The sequence below is a fragment of the Bombus pascuorum genome, chromosome 6 (genome assembly GCF_905332965.1).
Source record: "Bombus pascuorum chromosome 6, iyBomPasc1.1, whole genome shotgun sequence".
NCBI lineage: Eukaryota > Metazoa > Arthropoda > Insecta > Hymenoptera > Apidae > Bombus > Bombus pascuorum.
The window spans coordinates 14,044,994-14,069,870 of NC_083493.1; the positions used below are offsets into that span (position 1 = coordinate 14,044,994).

Here is a 24,877-nt window from a genome sequence, read left to right on the forward strand (position 1 = left end):
CGACGATAATGAAACTGTTATTTCGTTCTTCCATCCTGAAATAGCTATGATAGATCATCTTTCCCGTACTTGCCCTGCTTCTTTAATAATCGACGCACTTGGCAAACTAATAAAACATCGCGATCGTTAGAGGCAAGGGGGACTATGATAATTATTTCCGATGGTGAACGTAAGCCGATTCCTCCCTCGGAAAAGAGGAATAAAAGCTGATTAAGCTTCCTCTCGTCAACAATTCCCCGACCCGCTCGCCTTTATTTTCCCGTTTTCCCCGATGTCCAGTCGGCGTGAATTTGAACGGTATACGGGTGCAAGCGTTTTTTCAAGCTCTGACGGAAATGAGATTCGGTCAGCTGGCTTTCATCGAGAAACGCTTTCATCGAGACACGCTTTGTTGCGAATGACGGTCAACGGCGGAAAACTCTTCGGATTACCTGATTTAAATGTGGGTCGACTTATTTCTCGGATGGAATCTACTTAACCGTAGCGCTGAGTCGTCTGGTCGCCGTAGTTGGTCGCCTAAGCGCGGAACGAAACCAACCAACGGTGAAAATTACGGGACAGGGGGGAGTTTCGATAACTGAAACGAAATTGCCTAGCCGGAAAAATGCAATCACCGCTTAATTGCGAGGCGAAGCTTGTTGCTACGAAATCAAAGTGTCTCCGATAGAGTAAAGGAAAGCTCGAGCGGAAGGGATGAGGAAAAATTATTCAAAGAACGTCTTATACACGACCGCAAAAATATTCAAAGGAACGTTCCATACGCGCGCGACTAGTTTCTACAGATTGATAAAGAGAAAAGCATAAAAAATTCTTGGATCGATACAGTTACATATACTAGACGATGAAAGCGACTAACGTGTGGCTCCCCGTTTCGATGAAGACTTTCCTCGTGTTCCAGAAGTACCTCGACCGCTTCGACGAATTCCTCGGAGATGGCGTGAAGCAACGCGTCCTTCGTGTCGACTTTATGCTCGATCAGCAGCTCCACCATTTCCAGATTTTCGTTATCGATCGCCATTAGAAGCGCCGAACGTCCCAATGGATCCACGCAGTTGATGTTCATTTCGGTTTCGTGAGCACTCTGCAACATCCTGAAACAACACCCATCACGTTCCTACCTACTAACTTCTCTATTTATTTTTTTTCCTTTCGTTTCACCATTTCTATTTCTCTCCCTTTTTTTTTTTTTTTATTTTCTTTTATTTCAACCACGAAGCTCACGATTTTCCCATTACGTTCACCGGAACGGATCGACTTGGCAATCGTATTTAGCTGTCCTGTTTCCCGAGACCGAGCCAAATGAGAATTCCACGACCGCTGAAACTTTCTCGTACATCGCAATCGGTATTAATTGCGTCGAGACGAGCAACGCCGTGAAGAATTCCGAGAAGTTTCAGCATCACGGGACGATTGTTCGTAGGATAATTAGATCCTTTTTTGGCACACTGACGCGATATACATATGTGTATACGCTGCGCGTTTGACCTCCCCTCGCGAGATCTCTTGTCCTGTTTAACGCTCAACCTCTAGATCCAACGGATTTCAACCAGCTCGCGTGTATGCTCATTTGCACAAAAGCCACGATTGCGATACTCTTACGCGCCGTTTCTTCCCGCCTTTCAAATTAGCCATTGTAGTCGCGTTGAAAGTGATCGAAACAATACCTTGCTTCTTGCCGATTCTAGCCCGCTGAACATTCGTATTTCGGATGTATATTTGGGAATGAAAATTTTTCTATACAAAAATATGCATATATGCGAGTGCCTCGTCGAGTTGTCTGTATCTGTCGTTTCATATGTTCATACTATGAACACGTACGTCTTATAACTTCGAAAATAACGATATATCGACTTGTGTTTATTAAGACATTTTTGCTCGTTTATATGGATACTCTTGAAGTTTCGCCCTAACTTCTTGAAACTCTCCGTGGAAAAAAGATCAGTTACATCCAGACTTGGATATAATTGGTATAAGACGTGTCTTGTTTGCGAATGATCTACCACGAGATACGAACGTTCGATGATGTAACAAGGATTTCGAGTGGCTCTGAAAATTCTCTTCTATATATATATATATGTATATACATAAGAGAAAAAATTGGCACGTGTACGAGAGTGAATTGTTCCAGAACATCTTGCGACATTAAGGATTCTCCCCTTCGTTATTCTTGTTACATAATCCACGTGCGCTACGTGCCCCCAAAGTTTCCGCTCCCCAAATATAATTCCATTAACACGTAAATATACGTTGTTAGCTCACGTAAGATTTTGATTTCCTAAAGTCTCACCTTCTGACAGAAGCAACATCTCCACGTTCCACCGCGAGAAGGTACTTCTTCTCTTGATAGGACAGACTAGCCATTTCCTGGTGCGGTCTCACCACGTTCTCTTCCTCTATCATGCCGTGGATACTGTGCCTCTGCAAACCGTCGTAACTTTTTATTATAGTCTCGTCGCTGCGTCCACGTTTCGGAAAATGAAGCTTCTTGTAGCTTTATTTCATTCGCCGCGCTATTCATCCTCGCGACAGGATTAATCAAAACACGTCGCTACCCGCCAATGTTTTCCTTTCGTCCAGTCCCGCGATACATACTTTTTTACGGTATTATATTTACAATTTTTCTTTATTTTTTATGAACATTTACAATACGCATGGCGCGTGGAAGAAGTAACGAAGCCGATCTTAGTTCTCATAAATTGGTAACGTTATTATTAGAACGCTGATTTTTGTGCAAATTCATATTTTCGGGAACGTAATTTAACAAAGTAGAGCTTCGACAGGAAATTCTTTTACTCACCAAGTGTTACAGGCAGCGCTATACTTTGCATATTTTATATATTTTTGCATATTACGTGCACTTTCAAATTTCCCAGAAATGCATGAAAATCCGTCGTCCACTGTTTTTCTCGCACACCTTCTACGGGCGACATTATACTGAATACACCGACGTACCATATTTTCCAATATAGTACTAATACAGGTTTACTTATAATATATTATTCAGTGGAATTTGCTGGATTTTGCCCCAATCCCACTTTTCACAACAAAAAACCATCGAGTCCTCAAGAAACTCGAGGGGTAACGGGTTATTGATCGACGGACGAAACTCTGATGAAAGATGGATGAAATTAGGATGATAAATGTACCGCAACGTTGGATATAGTCACCCGAGTAAACGACGTGCGCGCGAATGGATCTGCATCGTGGATCGAGAGAAGCGGCGTGATTTAAACCGATACGACGTCATCGAACTTCTGGATGTAGAACTAGGCGAATATAATGAAATAACTAGCGGGATACGAGCGGAGTTGAGTGTGTTACCTGGGGATCGGACACTTCGGAAATTTCGTGGAACTTTGAAGTTTTAACCCTAAACTCGATACTCTCGAGAGGTAACAGCTAACTGGATTCTGAAAGTTTTTCTCCTAAGAGGCAGTGAAAGGATTATGGTTAGTTTTTCTTCCAATTTTCTACTTCTTCGTGTCCCCTATCCTTCCTGGTATAAACTTAATTTCAACAATTCTTATCTATTTTTAAAGTATATTTTCTGTATATATTTTCAGTGTATCGATATAAAAATACCAATTCGCTTCGTATGTTAAATCATCCTGTACATAATTACCTCTAAAAAGTTTAGTTTATACGTAACAACAATTTAAAAAAAAACTGTAATTAGCATTAACAGAATCGTTATTAATCATAAAAATGTGTGCAGATGTAAAGTTCTAACTTAGTTAAGTGTGAAACTAATGGGGTAATAGTTTCATGAATAAATAAAATACGTGTAAACCTGACGTTATGAAATAATTTAATATTTTTCACAAATTTAAAAAATCTTCCAACCACAGAGAAATACGATTCTCTCGAAAATGATCGAAAAGGAATAATAACGTCGATCGAGGGATGTACAGGAGCGTGAGTGAATATGGAAAGGCTGATCGAAGATTCAGCTGAAATTGGGATGATCGTAGGAAGAACAAGGGGAGTAATTAACGACTCGGATAGCCGTTCATTGTTCGCTCGTGGAAACCTCTTGTTAGGAGGCAAGTTCTCTTTATGCTTGTCATTAGATTGCAGACGAGGAAAGAATACCGAATACAACACGTAAAGATCAAACATGAGCGGAAACAATGCCTTCTTTCTACACAGGCCTATTCAAAGGAAAAGTTAACCTTTATGCTTGTATACTTTCTTGCAAACCGGGTATTTTCGGAGCTTTTCTTCATAAAATCCTAATATATAAAATAAGATAGTATAAGACATATGTAAGATAAAGCCAGAGGTGGATGGTCAAGTGATTACGGTGTAATTGTTCGTAGCAGTGCTATTATCGCTCCTTCAATTATACCGTTGAGGTATTGTGTGACTGCAAACGGTATGTTTGTGGGTAAATTCAATCGACAGAACTTCCATTCCTCTACAAAATCCTGTGATCGGCGTGATATTAATTAAATACATGAGTAGCTTTTCATCTTGCGTTTTGAATTTCTAAGGTAATGTCAAGAGTATGGGAACTGGTGAAATTTAATTTAATCTAACAGCACCGACGATATTAGGTTCGATAAATGAAAGAGTTGGAATACAAAATGAAAGGTATAATTGAAAATTATTATACCAGTCTCTGTACTTAGCATAACAAGCTTTTTATTTCATTGGAATCGCTTAACCTAATTAATAATTAGATACTAATGAGAAATTTCATAGGGATAGCTGAATATTTCGGTCGAGATCGTAACAATTTTTCAAGGAGAGAATTAAAAAGTTAACAGAAAGTTGGAATATAGTTCCAGAAAACAAGACGCTACTTATGGGATAACCTAATATTTCCTCCCGCAGGTTTCTCATTACGCTTGACAAAGTATTGTATTTCTCATTAGAGATTGACCGAGTAAAAAACTTATATCTCTGACGAGCATGACTAGGCACATAGACAGCATTTCACCGACACATCAGTCTTTTTGCCATTCTATGAACCCCACACAGAATTTTTAACTAAGCCACTTTTCTTCGCACCTTCTCATTGGTTTAACCCTGCTGCGGTCCTCGACTTTTCATATCTCGATCTCACTCTGATTTTAGCGTTTTAGAACATTTGTACGCAGAAAATCAGAAGGAGAAGCGTTTCTAGCGTTTCTCTCAAGCTTAAGAAATTTTATGACGACAGAGAAATACGGCTATATCGGGCATGACCCAAGAGATGCTGTAGGGTTAATCTATCGTAACCATAAAGTACATTACAATGAATCGATCTACGATTGAAGACATCTTACAAATCCTCCAATCTTCCACTTCCATTTCCAATTTCCACTTTTGGACCCTAATGAACTCTCCTTCCACAGACTTCCCTATTACTCGAAGATACAACTCTTTGACGTCCTTATAAGCAATCAGTAACCGAGCGCTTTTCCAACAGTTTCTTTATTTTTTATTTATTTATCAGCTGACTAATACGACATCGACCGTGTGTTAAGGAGTCAAGGCAAGAGTCAGGAAGTTTATCAAAGACGTTAAACGTAGAACTCTGATATTTGCTGAACGACGACGATCCGCAAACACGGTGGAGGCGGAAATGAAATAGTGTGGGGGGTAACGCGAGACGAGATCCTGCGGTTAATGCCGGCGTCTCCAGCAATTAAGCAACCCTCCGTTTCTGATCATACAGCTATCCACGTCCTTTCGTACCAAGGACACCGCGTATACGTGCGATGTGCGTATATATGTACATATATCTGGTCCCGATGGAAAAGGGTCGAGTGGTAGGGGCCGATAGAGAGATGGTTGTTAGGAGGAGGGTTGATGGACAATGTTTGCCGAGGGTGTGGCGGCTCGACAATTAGGGTGCGCCCGGGCAAACACTCGTTCGCTGTCAGTGTCGGCCCTTGGCACAGTATGTCATCTTCTTGAAGCCGAGAGGGGTAATCGCGAGCTCACGCGTATTCCGCCGAGTACCTCCATCCCTCCGTTACCTGGTAGCCTCATTATTTTCCAACCTCCGCCCCTTTTCAGCCAACTTTTATCAAGAATTTTCTTCCGTAATTCTATTAAAATTGTAATTGCGGTTCTGACGAATGAAACATCTGAAGATCGAAATGCATACATTCATAAGAATCTATAAGTTTGATTGCTCCGGTGTACTCGTCGGAAGATGCATTTATTTCATCATCCTCATTTTTAGCATTATTTTCATTTCAAAATTAAAGTTAAACTAGGCAAGAGTGAATTTCATACGTTACATAGACAATTAACACGAGCTGAAGAAAAATTAATTTTTCCGTTTATAAGTATTCGAACATTTTCCGACCTAATACACATGCGCTGTACTTTGAAATAAACGAAGACCTTTATTCTTAGCGAGCACTGACTAGGACATCGTAGTCGTTACGAGCCTCTGCTGACCTGTATTCAAAGCAGCTCCATTCCCGTGTCGACCGGTCATGTTCAAGTATTCGTCGTATGATTTAGTTGCGGCTTCCCGGTGGTTTTTTTTTGCCGGAGGCAGGAGATTCTAATGCATTGCATCCACGCCGTGAATCAAATGCTGTCCCGTGAAACAAAGGTGAATATGATAGATCGCCGGTGTGCGGAATAGCACGAAGATGAGATGAAAGTGTGGAAGATTGGTTTCGATCGGTTAAAACCACGGGATTTTGGTGGAGCAGCTTGACGAGCAGAGATTCATCGAAGACATTTACGAACCAATAAAAGACAGAAACCAATTGCGAGGTTTCGTTTGCTATCGATGGAAGAATTAGAAATAGAACGTACGTATCCTAAAGCTTATGAACGGCGGTTTCGTTTAAGAAGTTGAACTATCTAACTGTTATTAGAAAACGCGTATTGGAACTACCAGACTGGAATTGTTAGGAGGATGTTTGATTTCACGAAATACGAGTTGTCCAGTACATTTACCATACCGCTTGCCGCCATGAAATCAACTCGATAGAGATTTTACGACGTAATAAAAACAAAAGCTTCACGAACCACTCGTAAAAGCGCGCGTATAAGCGTACGCGTTATCTTCAGCTGCTTGTAGCGTCGATAAAATAATTTTTTGCTGCTTGTTCATCTTCCTCTCTGATCTCCGATCTACAATGTTGGAATGGGTGATTTGAGTGGTACAGAGGTCACAGTCGAAATGGAACAGAGGAACGCATTAAGAATGAAAGTTTTGGCGCCGATCTCTTTCTGACCTGTCCTTACAGCGTAATTACATCTGTCGATCGGTCGAATCCGATTATCTACGATCATCGAAATAGCGTAGGAGTTTCTTTCGAGGAACTAGTCAGAACGTTCCAGTGACAGCTTGATTCGTTCGCAGGGATTCGGAACATAATCGTCTCTCGAGAGAGGACTTTCGAGAAGGCAATAAAAAGGTAGACTACGACGGGAAGAGAACTTCTGATTCGTAATAGCGACTTCCGCAAATTGGGTCGACGTCGTAACGCAGTTATCGTCCGACTGCTTCCTTTTATTCGTCTGTTCGCCTGCTTTCCTCTGTCAAACGCTCGTTCTACTTTGAACGTTTCGCAACTCCATTAACCCTCATGCTGACAGCCAAAATATTCAGCCTTGTTTGGGTGTAGTCTTTCTGTAGACTAGACAGAACGAAGGTATCATTTTCATAGTTCCTCGAAACTGACAGTTCCCTATCTGTGTCACCCAATCAAGTGTTATTTTATAGAATTTATACGAAAAATTACTTGAAACTATCATATAATCCTGTGTATGTTAATATGAATTATGTTTGATTTTATCGAAGGCTCGAAAATTCTTCGATTTTCTGTATGGTGATATGTTTTTAGGGAAGTTAAAGGGAACCTACCAAATAGAAATATTAGAATAGTATTAACGTAGTTATAAACTAAAGGTATAAGGATGTTTAAGCTTCAGTATTTAAAACATTATTCAATGTTAAATAGAGGAAGGGGACGCATGAAAGCTCTGCGACATTTTTGCACGAACGTAAAAAATTTGTTCAAGATCGATAAGATTTTTATTAATATTAATTCAATACGAAGGTTATCGACATGGTCACCTAGTTTACATGTAACTAATTAAAAAATTGATTGTCTCTACTAATCTACCATGACCGTAAATAATTTCCAATTAACTTTGATCGATTTCTAATTAGTTTACATACTCGTGAATAATTGTATCGCGAATTATAAACGTTTGAAATTTACTTTGACAAATCATACATCAATTTCATTGTGTCGGTTTAATTAAAAAAATTGTTTAAAAAAAAATATAGCGATGGAGACTTGGTTATCATCACGAGCGTTAATTTATTAGTTGGTTGAACAAAATACTTTGTTACTGTTTGTGATAAACAGTAGCTTCTTGTGTAACGTTAGAGATACCTACCTTGACCTTTTCATCGACCTTTCTTGCAGGTTGCGGCGGCGGCGGCGGTGCCTCGGGGTCGAAGCTCACGCGCTGCCCGATGCCCCGTAGGAAACCGCTCCTCGCGCCCGAGTTCCAACCCCTGATCGTATTAATATCCATCCTCAAAGGTAGATCTGCGCAATCATCGTCAGGAGCACCGATTTCTTCGCCGAGACCACTTTCACCAGGGGATCTCGCGCCCCTGGCGCCATGCTCCTCATCTTCGTACGCGCTTTCTGAAACAGACAAATCCACTCATTCGTTTCTCTGTAATTTGGAATATCTAATTCGTTTAAATTCACCCCTCAAATTTCACCAAAATTCGTCTTTACATTTTGCAAAGAAAAGTAACGTCGAACATCCTTGCTTTAACTTTGAAGTCTATGGAAACTGAAATTTATCAGTGGCAGATTGTCTGTTCTCCCTTTATCTCTATCGTTCCAAAGGCTCATGGATAACAAAAATAAATTCTACACCCTCCATCCCTAAAAATTTAATGTACATATATTTTCCGTTGAGAAGAACAATAATATCAATATTGACTTTGTATCTGTTGAAAATTGTGGATCTTAATCACTGAAATAAAAGTAAAGGAATACTAAGGTTACGCTTAGAATTTATATTAAAATAGTTTTAGATTTATTTGATAAACGATTTGCAGGATCTTCGTCGATATACATTTGCATGCGTCTGTGCACTCTGTGTCACCATCTTCTATACCACACTGCTAACAGAACAGTTGCATTCATTTGTTTTTCGAGACGCTGTGCAGACACATACTTTCATATACTCATACTCACATACGTGTGTCGCTACTACACGGCTAATCAAAATTATACATATCTCAATAGTACCATTCCTATCAAAAATTACTATCTCAACTACCTCACTATTTCATGTAGAAAACATAGAATATATGCAAAATATGCAAAACAAATTCAAAATAAAGTACTCGTTATGGTATGTATTTAGTAAATGGTACAGGCTCCTATTTATTTGGACTTGCTTTCTTCGCTTGAAGTGCTCCTTGTGGGATATGATAATTAAAACAAGTTTCTGTTTTGTATTTATTAAATGAAACACGTCTTTAATTATGTTCGCCAAAATATGAATTTCTACGTATGAATAAAACATCACCAGTGTTCGGATTACTGTTATATCCAATAATTGGAAACATTCGATCCCAGAATGTATTTACGTATTCGACATTCAGCAGAATAGTACGTGGAAACCTTTTCACTAATTTTACTATGTCAGACATAATGGCTATATCGGTGGGAATACAAATAAAGTGTACGCGGAAGAATGGCGGGGATCCAACAGGCCTGAAAATCCGCCTTTTGTTAAAATTCAATTTTTCCACTGAACATTCCCAAAAAATGTCGTTTCCTTTGAAATGAAAATCTTTCGAAACTTCAAGATCCACGATATTATTTTAAATAATTGTGCAATCGAAGGCAACGTTCTCGAGACAAAATGCTGAAATTCAAAATGAAACTGATTGCATTGTTTAATTGCGTTGTGAGTATCTTTTAATCCTTATAATGTTTGTATCCTATTAAAGAGCGCAAAGTTTATAACTATTTAAGCTTCGACAAGGATTTTACAAAAATGTTTAAGAGTGACAGATGTAGGATTTTTTTATAGGAAACTTCATTTTTTATTTCTAAAGAGAGTATATAAACTTAAACTGCCACTTACTGCCACTTTTAACTCTACACTGATTTTGAAAAATGGTCGCATGAAGTATTCTAGTGTTCCGAACGTATTCGTTGCAGCCACTTGACAGGCATTCCCGATATGGGAAAAACGAGAATTTGGATAGCCAACTACGTGCAGGAAAATTAAACTACTAAAAGTATCTATATGATCACTAATGATTAAATGGACGAAAAACGTTGTGGAAAATGTATGTTTAAAACTTTTTTAATGCAATTGGATCGATCGACGTAATAAGAGTCATGTAAATGTTTAAATAGCTATAACGATTTACGCAATGGAATTTTTATCCTAGAAAAAACGAAGGTAAAATTCTATTGTCGGCATTAATATATATATTCGGATACTCTTTAAAAAGAGAATAACTTAATAACTTTTTAAAAATTGGACCAAACTGTTCGTTTTTTTTTTTTTTTTTGGAAGTTAGGAGGATTAGTTTACTAGATGACGTGCAAAAATGTTTTGGAAAAATTGCAATCGGTCGGAATCGCGAAGAAAAAAGTATAGGTCAGTTTTTGTAACATTTTAATCCAGGTCTTAATGGAAATTTAAATTAAACGATACGGTTTGAAGATTTATGACGGTTATGTGCATGTTGAAAACTTGATCAAAATCGCTTAGTATTATTGCAATCATAAATAATTTATGATTTTTAGGAAATCGTATCGGATAGTCGCATGCGTCGTTTAAAGAACACAACGATTCCATCAGTCAACCTTTCAAGCTCTTCAATTAATACAAAGCCTAGTATATAAGCACATCAACAGCTATACAAACCTTTGAAAGAAAGAAAATAGAATATTTGTCAAAGAAAATTTTTTTCAATTAAAAAGATTTTAAAACTGTTGAAAGTTACTGAGTATTTGGAATGCAAATAAATCAACTGACTCGAATAAATGAACAGAAAATCCAAAGGACCTACTTTCAGTAGTTTGTCATTTTATCACCAAAGAATTAAAATCTAACTCGCGTTAAGTTCAATAAGTTATCCAAATGTTCTCCTTTCATAAACCTTATTTATTATCCAAGTTGTCAGCCTTGGAACATTAGTCTTTTACTGAACAAACCTTTAACAAGCATTTGTAACAAGTATTCCAGATTTTCCATATTTCTACATATCTATTTATACAATACATGTTTAAAGTTTAATACATAAATTAAAATTTAATTTCCCCTGTAAAAGAGAAATTACGTCAGATTGTGTGCTTCGCAAAACCAATCAAATTCGATCCGATGTATTTATTTCTATCACCGAAAGAAAGCGAGATATTCAGGTGACTTGTTTCAAACGCTTCGTCCTATATATCATACAATATTATAATTGCTGTAGCAATTGCGTTTCTATAGTTCTTAATTATATCGTAGATATATGTTTTAGTAGTTATGTTTTCAGCCTAATCGCAACGATCACGTTCAAGTACTTCCTCTTCGTCCTTTCCTCTATAGAACGATATTTGTTACTATAAATAAAACTACATGCTACTACAGAGAAGTATAATCGCATTCTGTGGTGAAAAATACAGTTTTGTACCAAATAGTCGATATACAAATTCCCATCATTTCAGCGATAGAGACTGTTGTTTCTCTTCATAAAATAACAGTACCTTCTAGGAATAAAGTAAAAATCCATACTTTTCGAAAAGTTTGTTGCTGTACATACAATAAATTTGCGTTTAAAAATATCGATGGAACGTTGTTCTTAATTTTAAGCACGAAATACCGCTCTCCAGACAATTGCGAGGAGGCGAGCAAAGCGACAAACCAACCGACGCAACGGAACTAGATACGCCCTGTTGGTAATCCGAACGGATGATGGATCGCGAAATACACTCACCCTTATTGGTTATACGCAAACATACACGCGTACTAGCTGCGCGTCGACAGCATTGCGACGTAATTTTCTGGATTTTCGTGCTCTTTGCTGCGAGACATCGATTACGACGCAGTAATGCTATACTGAACGGTGTGTGACATTTTCATGAATGAAAAATGCCGATTCGCTGGATGAATCGACGTCGCTCGGCTGCGATGTGTAGCGTTTCTTCTCAATGGGACAATGTTTTACGAAAATAACGTCGGCCGTTCAAACATGGAACAGAATCCATTGTGGAGAAACAATCGAGGATCGTCACATGATGTTTCGGTTGCGTTTAACAAACGCATTGTTCGACAAAATAGCGCTATTTCGCTTTATGTCGGTGGTGTGTGGTAACGAAACGGCTTTCTTGCTTTCAATACCGCGTTATCGTTACCAAACGATTTTCTAATTCTTCCAGTCCATTTACGCGTGATTGCTCGACAGTATGTGCTCCTTGAGAAAGCGGAAGCTACCGTTTCCTTGCCTGTTTCTCACCGAGCTTCCATCCCATTTCTTTTTAAGATATCATTCGACCATCGTTATAAACGATATTTTCATCAAGTATGAAATTTGTACGAAAGAAATTAGATCGAAACGTGTACGAAGAATTATATTAGGTTGTCGGAAAAGTTTCTTTCGTTTCATAAGGTGATAACAGACGAACAACAATTTCTGTTTTATATTATTTTATTGAATTATGTATGATCATTTCGTTCTATTTCTATTATTACGTTTGTGTATAATTAAATAAACTAATATAAAACAAAAGACATTGCGCGTCTATTATTTCCTTATAAAACGAAAGAAACTTTCCGAACAACCTAATATAACGAAAGAAACCAAAATTTTTACTTTTATATCTAAACTATTTACATTTCTTACGTATGTCTGTAATATCCATTGAATTTAAATTAATTACGTGGCTTGTCAAAGGATCGATTCATCTTAATCTTCAATATTGTCTGAAGGATAATTAAAATCTTTGAACCGAGAAAGGATATACAGTCGAGAGTGATCGAAATAGTAATTCCTTTTGCGGCTATTAATCTCAAGGGTAAATATGTATCACATGAGAGCGGCGAGGTTTCATCGTGAGTTTATCGAGCGTCGCGCCATTGCGGCGGGGTTGCGCAACGAGATCGTTAGAAACCGATGATTTACATAAGGCACGATATGCGTGTTTGTGTATGTATGTGTGTACTGTATTTCATGCGAATGAATCTCAGGACGATGGCCGTGCGTGTATTGCGAAACAAATCGAAATGGAGAAGCAACGACCCCCAAAAAATTGCCCATCCATTTCATATCTCGAGAGTTGCTCTCCTGTATAATTTCAAATTTATCTTGACATGTACTGTATCATTAATTTCAAAAGGATTAGAATATCCTGTTATAAAAGTTTATTATATTTGTGCGTAGCTTCTTTCGATTCGATTAAAAATATTTCTTTATTCAAATAAAATAATCACAAAAATAAAAGATACCTGATAGAGTATTTTAACTAAACAAGTTAAAATAGTAGAAATTCAATTCGAATTAAAACAATAGTAAAAAATCTCTCGTTATTTAGTCGTAAAATTTTACGTCTATATGTTTATTTTACATAATTTAACATTTTTCATACGTTCGACGTAATTACGAAAATAATAGTGAAAAATCTGACGAGCTACAAGGGCGGACTAAATATCTTCTCGCGTTGCGCGTCGTTACGAAATGTAAATATCATTTACATTCGTCGAAATCCTCTCTAATTCGCTAACGACCCAAACAAAAATAAAACACGTCGTTATTTTAAACCGAAGATTTACTTGATCGCGGCCTCATCCTTTCGTGTTCGATCCTGTTCGATCGACTAGACCACCAGAGGAAAACTGTTTTTCCAGCGACTGTTAGAGTCATTAGTTGAGAACGAATCCCTTCCTCGACGATAACTCCCACTGCTCCCATTTTTCACTGATTCAAGATCGCTGACCACAGTCGAGTGAATTTTATCACCGGCATTATGCATGGATGATAACTTACACCAGAGGTTCTTAATGATCATTGTGCTCTTCTGCCCGTAGCTTATTTTAATTGCTAGCTCAGGGAAACGTCGCATTCATACTGTGAATATTAATTTGCGAAAATAATTTCCCCCAAATAAGAGAACATTAAACAAATATATCGTCGGTTTGTTAAAGAATAAATTCTTCAAAAAATGAATCTGACATAGGCAGTTTGAAGTAAATGATTATTGATAATTTAACGATAAAATTATTTTCTTTCTTTCGATATTTAAGCGATAGCATTGGGGTTTTCAGAGTTTCCAATTGTATCATGAAAAGTTTTATTTTTATTTCTCCTTCTATAATATTAATTTTAAACATGAATTTCTTGTAATTTGAATCACCATATACATAGAATATTTCCTTCAAATTTTTATTCCTAATAATTAGTAATAATTACAAATTAAATTAGGTAGAATTTTATACAAAAAGATTTTCCCTATTTACGCTCGCTACTATGTACGACTTACTATTAAAAGAACATGTTAAGGCAAATTTTTAATTACGACGTTCTTCTTGGTAAATGGTATTTAATAATAATATTTTAATAATAATATAAACGATATAATTTATTTTCATCAAAATAATGATACTCCCATCCTAGAAGATAATTCACCTTTAGAATTAGGTTTTACAAACGTCTAAATGACGATGAGAAGTATGGAGGTCAGGTAGCTGTAATTTCGTAAATACCTGATGCCGAATATGAGTTTGCGTAGCTATCGAAAATGGAACATCTGCAGCACAGCTAAACAGGTAAACAGCTCTTGGAAATCCAAGCCTATGAGATTGCATAGTCTCGGTTTTCCAGTGAAAAGAGAGACAGGCTGTGCTTTCCAAACCTTTAATCGTCCAACACGTTTGTGTACTTCCCTCTGAGGAAAGACAGGCTGCTTAAATAGCGGAGAGAAGTTTCAGGTAGTTTTTTAATACCCCGAACAAAACGTACCTCGAGCAACAGTTCTCGTACCGTGCGGATCGAGCGAGCGGAAACTTCGAGGAAATAGCAACTTTTTAAATACGTTTGGAAACGTTCAACCCGTTGGAAAAAAGCCCGGAAGAGATCGGATTTATATGCAACGAGGACGCTGTTTGTAGAAGAGGAGATGCTTGGTCCACGATTACGGACAATGATGAACTTTCTGAATAAGATACTGTTTATTTTTATGGTTACAATTATTTTCAAATTGTCGTTCTTTCCGCTCAAAAAAAGAAAAAAAAGGAAAAGAAAGAGGGAAGACGATATGATATAACATTTGAAGAGTATAGTTAGGCAAAAGTTCACCGCAGCATATAGCGTGTAATTAAAAATTTAATAAAGTTACACGAGTGGAATTAAACGTTTTACTACGATAATGTTACAACAGAATTCTCATGTGGTAAAATTTCAGCCATAATATGTTAAGGATAAAGTCATAAGAAGACAAATCCAAAATCAGCCACAAGATAAAGCTTTAAAAAAATATACCGAAGTCAAAATTGTGAAAAGTCACTAAACTACGTAATTACGGGGAAAAAAGAGAAAAAAAGAGGAGGAAAGAAGAAAGATATCATTTAAAAGCGGGGTAACAGGGAGGCACATGATTCAGAGGGTGGTTATCTCGCGCGCGGTTCCCTCGACGTTGGAACTTCGAACTCGCACGGGTCGTTGAGCTTACCGTGAATCGCGTGTTTCCACTGAGACCTAGATCGATAAACCTGTGTGTATGAACATGCACAGGACCGTAATGGATAGGTGACTTTCGTGAACACGTTGAATGAGAGACGACGTGTGTATGTCGGATGAAAAATAATTGGTCGGCGTGCCGATACTTCGTCGCGTTAATAAGAATGAGAATTTTCGGCGGACGAATTGGTACATCATCTTTGAAAACGATGATCGATGAGTTCTTCTTAAGATTTCCACATTACACGAAATGTATGCATACATGTTTGCGCGTGTGTGTGCAGGTATTTTTCATAGCTATCCCTCGAGGTCGTAGCACTATTATCCTGTATGTTTCATACACGAGAATTTTGCGGCAGTAAATTCTCCGCACACGAAATGAGCCACGAAGACGCGATATTACGTATGAGGTCGTTTTTTACTCGGTTCGTAACATTTCGCGGTCAAAGCACACCCGGTACCTCTAGGAAGTCTTCCGGTCACTAACTTTCTCTGTGAGTCGGGGAACCGTCGCCAGCAACAATTTAAACAAGTTAATCCCATACTTTTTTGACATCTTAATTGGTAAATAGTAGCTGTTCATTGCGAAGAAAAAGATTATCTTAAACTTCTACCGTGTTTCGTACACGTAAGTATATCGTATTTAATAATTGCAGGCCACGCGAAGAAAAACATGACAAGCCTTGTACTTATCGATTTTTCGATTTATGGATCATTTGGAGCTGAAACGAGGATATTTTAATATAAACAATAAATTGAGAAGAAAAATAATTTCTTACTTGAAAAGGTATATTTCTTCGGAGAAGTAAGTGAAAAATTCAAGACTCTTTGTATAAAACCACAGTGGAATAAAACTATTCTTATACATATAATCGTAATAGATATAAATAATTATAACTATTGAAGTAATTACTTCAAGAGAAACTCTACATCTTTATTTATGTATATTCGTGACCTGGAGATTGCTATTACGCAGAAATATTTTCTATAAGAAGCGATGTATATTATTGTACCCTTGAGTATACATTATGTTTTGGATTGCAAGGTCTAGGAACAAAGGAACTGATAAACTGATTTCTATTTATGTTCCCCGTAACCTCTAGCCAAAGCTATAAGCTTAACTTTTTTGGTAATGTCCTTTTGCTATAATATATGAACGTGTTCCCTATCATTTCTTCTATCTAGTAACACTAAGTTTTTTTTTTATAATTTATTTTGGATTTTTTACAATTTGTCCTGAAGGACATTTGGTAAAGTGTTATATCTTATTGGTGAGAAAAAAATAAAATAAAAATAAATATAGCATGTGGGTGGCTACCCCCAGCGGAGTGCCAGCTTCGTTTTTTCTAAGTTATATCTTTTATGAGTAACACTAAATGAGCAAGGATTTGAATCAGCATAAACTTATACATTATACTTATGCATTATACCTTTAATTATTTCAATATACCTTTCTATTAAAAATTCATCCACTCGTTCCTCAATCAGTCAACCTCAACCTCAACAATAACTATTACTGTTAATATTTTTGAAATACTAAATTCAAGTACATGTAGATAGATGACAAGCACACGTATCTAGTTTTTAAATGAAAAAATAATCTTTTCTAGTAATATGAAATTAGTCGCCAGGGTATTGAGTTTTAAAATTGTTCTCCTACAGAAGATAGAGGAAGTATCATATTCTTCCCCTGTGTGTCTTCAAATTTAACAAGTTTCGTAACTGAAACTGTTGAGAATTTTGGATCTTAATAGCCGAAATAATGGTATAGGAACACTAAATTTACACTTGGAATTTATATTAGAATAGTTATATATTTATTTGATAAACGATTTCAAAGATATTCATCGATCACGCTTGCACGCGTCTCAGCACTTTCTTCCATACCCGACTGTTAACCGACTGTACAGTTTACGTTCATTTGTTTCGAGACGCCGCGCACACACATACTTCCACACACTGATATTCACATACAAGTATTACTACTACGCATGTAATCTAGTGTAGCACATAACATTATACGTATCTCTATAGAAACATTTACTAATTGGAGCATCTCAACATGAATTTGAGCAAATTGTGGTCGATACGATATTAAAGCGCGAACGTGTAGTTACAAGTATCAAGAAACATGGTTAACTGATTAATGGTAACGCGTCGTCAAAGTTGCGAAATCTGCCACTTAATCGACGATCAGAAGTAGGACGGAACTGCAGATTGGCCTATGCAGTAACTGAGCCTATGTGTTTTGCACCTGTTGCACATCCTGTACTTGGGCAAGGTACCGTTTCACGGAAACTGTGTTCGCGTGTACGTTGACGTTGCTTCTGGGAAACGTCACAGGGTTGAAAAGTCTTTATCTCGTATCAAGCACGAGTTCCACCGACCGTCCCGAGTCTTCCTCTTTATCAGAAAATCTACTTTTGTACAACACCACTGGTTTCCAGTTAAATCTTTTATCGCTATCAACCTAGGTATGAATCGCTTAGAAGCCATATTGATGGTTTCAACGACATCAGGAATTGAGAAACGTGACGATTAAAAACATAATTTTTTAAATTTACTTGAAATCTGTCATTGTTTATGCTCTCTTTTTACAATCATTAAGTTTATTCGTTGCTAACGGAACATTGCAAATTCATGGGGCTCTATAATATGTCAACATAGGACTATGTTCAGTGAGCGTTACAGATCCACTTTGTGTTTAATATTACTTTCGCTTTTACACTTGGAGATAAGAAATAAAAGAAGTTGCAACAAACTGTTTGTGTATTCTACGTGCAACAAACATTTGGCCTCCCTGGAATCTACGATTCTCTACGTGCAACTTTGTATATTCAGAAAAGTTATTAAATAGAAAATATAGTGCTATTTTTGTTTCACATTTTGATTTTAAGATAAAATCATAAAAATAAAACATTACTTGGTCAGCTTGTTGTCAAATGTATGTTATCACATTCTAGCGTTGAAGGAATTAAGCAAATCTCTGGAAGTACTCGACAAAGTACAATTATTTAACAAATTTTACGTAGAATCTTAGGAAATTTTCGATCTGATCGATACAAAGGAATCTTCTATTTAGAAAAATAAGAACGCAATGATGATTCCACTTTATTAATAATTTTCTCACTACCAAGAAACCGTACTTTCTCGTTGGTTTCTTATATTACGTCGTCCTAAAAGTGTCTTTCTTTTACGGGCACGTTTTTTACAACGACGCATCTTTATACAAATATGAAACCTAATCTGTCGAACGTTGTGATCTCTATCTTGATAGAAGAAAATGGATCATACGTAATTCGATAAAATAATATAAAACGAAAAAAGTGCATCCATTATTTCCTTATAAAACGAAAGAAACTTTACGGACGACCTAATATTATAATACGATAGATCGTAATGGGTGAAAATTGAGAGACCCAGCCGCCTGCGATATTAGCCTTAGAATTCGACGAATTATGCGATAATTTTTGGTAGATGCGCTCGCGTGCGAGTTCGTAAGCGAGAAAATTGGCGTTACAAGGGTCTCTTGCTAGCCGCTGAACGATCGAGCATTTTTTTTTTTTTTTTTTAAATAGTTTATTTAGCCAATATTTGATTTTTTGTACATTTTTGAGATTCACAATAAACAATGAATTTGAGTATAGTGTGTTTAGGCAAAAATACCGATACGCGTCGGTACGACGTAGCCATGGTCTAATATGTGTCGTGGATTTTCGGTTTTTGCGTTTATTTTTTTGTTTTTTGGGTTTAAGTCGCATTGGTGCGTGATTTTTGTGTATTCTTGTGTGTGTTGTATTTTGTCCTGAAACTTGGCCGCAAAACAGGACTATGAACGATCGAGCGTATCCATTCGTGTGTGATTCGACGGGCGAATTCGCTTGTAATTAGCCGATCGTGTGCGTGTCTGGTTGCATAGAGAAAATGAAGCAGCGTGAGTGCACGCGAACGAATACTCTGCACGAAAGCGATGGAGTAATCGGGCGAACCGTAAGGGTGTTGCTAATTATGCCTCGCTAATAGCTACCAATTTCGTGCATCGTGTTGCTTCGTGTCATAATCGCTAGTTACCGCTGCGAAGTGCACAAAATTGAACCGCGTTTGAATCTTTTTCGGTGTTACGCTCCGAAATTCACGCGCGCTAAATTGGACCGATTAAAATTGTTATCATATTATTAGTACAGAAATACGAGGAGAGGATTTTAGCTTCGTTATATATATATACGATCTTGGAGTTACAAATAACGATAGTATGTACATTGCATAAGAGGAAAGAAAATTGCAGAGCAAAGCAAAATGGTTCGGAGTTCTCACAGAAGAGAATAATGGAAATGCAGAAAGTTTCGGAGAGCGATGAGTTTGAAACTTTGAAGCGAAGTCAAAGAACAACTATGTGCTTAGTTGTATCTGCCTTAGTTCAGTAACTTACGGAAGCATTTGAATATTTATTATACAATTTTTTTTTAGCTATGTGTGACACATGGCTGTGTGCGAAATATACAGAAATTTCCACTATAATATTCCCTCTATATCGATATTGAAAATTGTGATAAAACTAACGTACTTAACTAGCTTGTCTGTCTTTAAGCTCTAAGCATCCTCTCTCTCTCTCTCTCTCTCTCTCTCTATCTATCTATCATTTCTATATCGATCTCACTGAGTTTGCTGTGCCAAAACACAGGAAACAAGTTCTGAAAGTTCATAAACTCATCTTGATTTCAAGCAATGTTGAAGCTCGGACGGGAAAAAATAATTCGGAATTTCTTTCTTTCGACCTTCTGCAGTCTCTGATCTTTAAGCAGTCGTAAACATTTGGTGTATCGAGCGGATCGCTCGCATCACGGAACCGACAACAGAATAATGGTTTTACCCCCAAAGGCAGTCTACGGAACGACGAGCTGTGTAGTTAACATCGACTGTTCCGTTTTACGGTCCCCTTGAAGCGAAATCCGACGTTCGCGCCGTAAACCAAAGTTATTCGCGTAAATCAGCATCCGTCAGTTAAGCGAGACACGTTTCCACAGTCAAAGTCATCGTATGAACCATCGTAATGAGGCAGTGCAGCGATTCAAAGAACGTCGGAATATAAATGAAGCTGCGAGATTTATCGAGCTATCGTTTTTGTGTTTACCAAAAGACTTCCGACGGTATGTTTCAGTGGAATGTCGACTGAAGAAAAAGCTGAAAGATGAAGAACTTGGTAAAAGAAGCGTCTACGAGGTACAGTTATTACTTTGCTAAAGGAAATTACGTGAGAAGGGGCGTAAACCGAGTGCACGGTCTTCTCGAGTCGAGCTAACTATAGTTACGACGTTTATACTTCTTTCGAAACGTCATTCCGACTGAATAAAATACGCTTAATAAATTCTCCTCAGTTATGTTCCAACTTTTCTTTCTTCCTTTAAATCTGGTTAATCGGTAAATCGTCGCAAGGATTAACACAGAATTTCAGTATTACACAGACTGGACAATTTACTATTTACCAACAAAACATTGTCAATTTGTCAGCTATTCCTAAGAGATTTAAATCTATATCAAAGCCCTACAGATTTTCAATCATGTCACCTGCAGTTTAATCAAATATGCAAATAAAAAAACATAGGTCCAGAAAGATATATTCATCGTATTTTCCACACTTCATTTTCATTTTTCATAGCTTTCATAATATTATAATTCTCAATTAGTTTAGTAATTCTCAGATAACGATTTAAAGTTTTCGACGTTAAAGTGTCAGAGTGGCGGGTTAAAAACAAATTAATCGATGGATAGCTGGTTTGCGTATAAAACTACGTTCTATCCATTGAATTATACAGGCAATCGATGTTTTCGCGCTGCTAATTCTAGAAATTCCAGAAGCGAGATTAGTCCGTGATAACGAACATCGATAAAATAAACGCAATGCATTTGGACAGAACCGACGTTAGCTCGCAGCCAAAGAAATAGACGCGACGCTTTATTATCACTGTGATAAAGGAGAATATTTAATTCCCGTGAAATCTGCATGGAAATGAAATTCCCGGAAAACGGAAGACTGCACGCGCGTTCAAATGTCCGGCATTTTTTTGTCGTTCCGTGGGAAAATAAAATGGTCGCGCGTCATGCAAAAAATCATTAATGCGAATTATCCCCTGGCTCTCAACGATTTTTGCGAAGCGCTCGCGTGTACCAGGGTGCACGCACGCGTACGTGCGCTGTGTTATTTGAATACGAATTGCTGTTGACGGATTACGGTCCGCGAACGTCAACTGGACGCTCTTCTCCGACGTGTATAAGCCGATGATATATCGTAATGAAATCCTGATCCTGCGGAGACGCTCGAAATTATACATAAATAATGCGCGGAAAATCCTCGGTCTACGTTGGACGATACGAAAATCCAGGCTTTTCGCGGCCCTTTCGTTTCATTCTTTTTCCAGCTTAACTCTCGCATTGGCAATCAAAACATTCACGCTCGTCTGGTAACCGAAATACCTGGACACTTTTGATGTCCTTTTTTCATAGATTTCACGTAGACAGATTGTTCCAATTTTATCATAATATTAGGTTATCCGACAAATGTCTTTCTTTTACAGACACGTCCTTTACAACGATGCATCATTATACAAACATGGAACCTAATCTGTCAAACGTTGTGATCTTTATCTTGATAGAAGAAAACGGATCATACGTAATTCGATAAAATAATATGAAACGAAAAATGTTGTGCATCCATTATTTCCTTACGGACGACCTAATAGATAGTAATAGCGTTTTTATATAGAATTATAAGGGAAATTTTAGTATTCTTCGTATCAATTTCTTCGCTCTTTTGATTGTCTTTTGTCTCGTAGGTACACTTGTTGGAAAGGTGCAGAAGTGGAAAGTTTTAAATACCTTGGTCTCTAATTATCTAATAATTATTGATCCCACAAATCATCGACAAATATTCGTTCGAGCGAAGATGCTCCTTTAAAAAACGAAAATGATCGGATCTTTGAAACGTGGCATGTTGGAGAATCCGCATTGAATCTCTATGACTTTTTCAATAAAGAAATTTTTTTTTCGAACTCCAATAGTAAATAAATCGTTTGATTTCAAAATTTCCTGGCAGCACGATATAATATAATGGTGACTTATGTGTGACAAATATTATACAGTTTTCCGCATGGAGATGGCACGAACACGATATATATTTCATCGTTTCTCCCATTGTCACGAGCGTGGGATCGCCAAATTTGAGGCGCGCGTTCGCGCTCGTCACTAGTCAATAAATGTCCGCCCAGAATTGAAATTCTGCCAGCTTCGAACCTTTGGGACGATGTACTTTTCTTTTCTCTTTTTATTCACTGCCGCGCCCTCGTTTCGTCCGTTCGTCCCGAACGAGCTAAGCATATTAGCCGAAATCTCTTTTTTTTTTCCCTAAAATTCCTCGCGTGAATCCTTTTTACAGTTGGCATTACAGTCGAGAAATTTTATCGGTTTAACGAGCTCCAATTTATTTTCTATTTCCTTTGTCTCTGATCCGTAAGGAGTGCCGAGGAGAGAACGAAACTCGTGTAAATCCGCAGATGTAATAAGAAACGTTGAGGAGGGAAAATGCGAAGCAGCAAAATGGCTCATTTGAGAGGCAAATGAAGAATCGATGACTCGCGGATAAATCATATTTGGCAAGCGGCGCGTGTGTCGACGAACGAGTAAATTGATTTTACTTGGCATAAAAACGGAGAAACGTCGATGTTGTATGTTTCAAAAGTGGCACAGTGCTTTAGGTCGGTTCTCTGATCGCATAAAAATTATAATTTTGATCATTTTCTATCGTCTAAAAAAATTTTTATTTTTCTTAAGTCTCTAAATCCTTAAGGAAAATTAATTGGAATATTATTTACCTACATAAAAATTATTTGTATATAAGTGGCGCATATATGTTTGAATACTACACAAACATTTTAATGCACGCGTGTATCGCCAGGAAAGTAGGAGAACGAGACATTAGAAACCCTCTCCTGGTGAAAGAGAAATTCTACAAGCATTTAGCTAAAGATACGTTAAACGGATTAGCAGGAATAAAAGGTAGAGGGAACCTAATTGTACCGAAAGCTGTGAATAATCCAATCTTTTCCAAACGTTGAGTTCGCCAATCGTGCGATTAACTTATCGATATCAAATATACTTTTTACTTTCATGGATCAATTAACCGGAACAAATTCTTGCGAACTCATTCACCGGTATTTATCTCGCGTATCGTGTTCGCTACAGTGCTGAATCGTATTCGATTTACATGCCAGTGCCGTTGCGACTTTGTGTATTCGCGGTATTGTAGAAAATCACCGTTTCGAAATTCCGCGCGTTGAAAAGCACGCGACCGTGAAAGTTCAGAAACTGTTCGTCAACCGGAATATCGTCGACCCATTGTGTGTCACCGCTAAAACGGCCAAGTTATCGCGGGAGAAGCTCCATTTCGCGGAACTTCCGGTACATGGAACGGCTTGTGATTCATGTGACTTTTATCTTAAACAATTTTTTTTCTCCGGCGGACCACGATGTTACACCTAGTTTGCCCAAATGCAACTAGAACCTCGGTGAAAGATAAATCTTGCTTCTTTACAGCGTAGATTATTGCACAGCGCATCGATGGAAGCTCGACGTGTCTGCATACTGATACCACGTATTCGTTTCTTGTCAGCTTCTTCGATTCCCATTTTGTGTCCTTCGAAAAAAATGTCCTTTCCATGCAACAATATATAACCACCGAATTTTGTCTTTTTTTTCTTTTTTGTAACCTTTTAGTCGTAAATTGCATTTTAATCGGACGCCCGTTGTAGGATATCAAAGGGAACAGCGTAATTGCTTTGTGTTTTTACCGAGCACTGCTAGAACACACTATCGTCAGGTTTGGAAGTTAATTTAATTTCGTTACAGATTTAGCGTAGTTTTTGCTTCACTTTTTGCTGTTGGTTGGTCACCTACCTTGTTCCCATCGATGTCCAAAAATGGGTCAATGTTCGACGGAAACATGATGGGTACGTAATCGACGAAAAGCTGACCGATTATCCCCGTGTGGGCGAATTTCAAATCACCGCCGCATGTCAAATATTGATGTCCCGCTAAACGTCAGGAGCACGAGCATCTAATTTTTAAAAGACCTTCGCGAAAACTCCGATTGGCTTTCGTTTTAATTCTCTTTTAGCCTCGTTTCTTTTCCTTTATATAGCTGGTTGCGCTCCA

At 37.6% G+C, this 24,877-nt stretch overlaps 1 protein-coding gene across 9 annotated transcripts in view; it reads right to left on the reverse strand.

Annotated features, from left to right (window-relative positions):
- LOC132907678 (transient receptor potential-gamma protein) overlaps positions 1 to 24,877 on the reverse strand; it is a 102,617-nt gene that overhangs the window by 17,434 nt on the left and 60,306 nt on the right. For 7 of the 9 annotated variants that reach the window (XM_060961013.1, XM_060961012.1, XM_060961009.1 and 4 more), the window contains 3 exons: positions 8,365 to 8,621; positions 2,288 to 2,418; positions 830 to 1,091 (listed from right to left, as the gene is read on the reverse strand). In XM_060961013.1, the coding sequence (XP_060816996.1) occupies positions 830 to 1,091; positions 2,288 to 2,418; positions 8,365 to 8,505 (534 nt within the window). In that variant the 5' untranslated portion in view covers positions 8,506 to 8,621. The remainder of the gene's footprint in view (positions 1 to 829; positions 1,092 to 2,287; positions 2,419 to 8,364; positions 8,622 to 24,877) is intronic. The other 2 variants (XM_060961008.1, XM_060961007.1) reach the window with 1 other exon arrangement.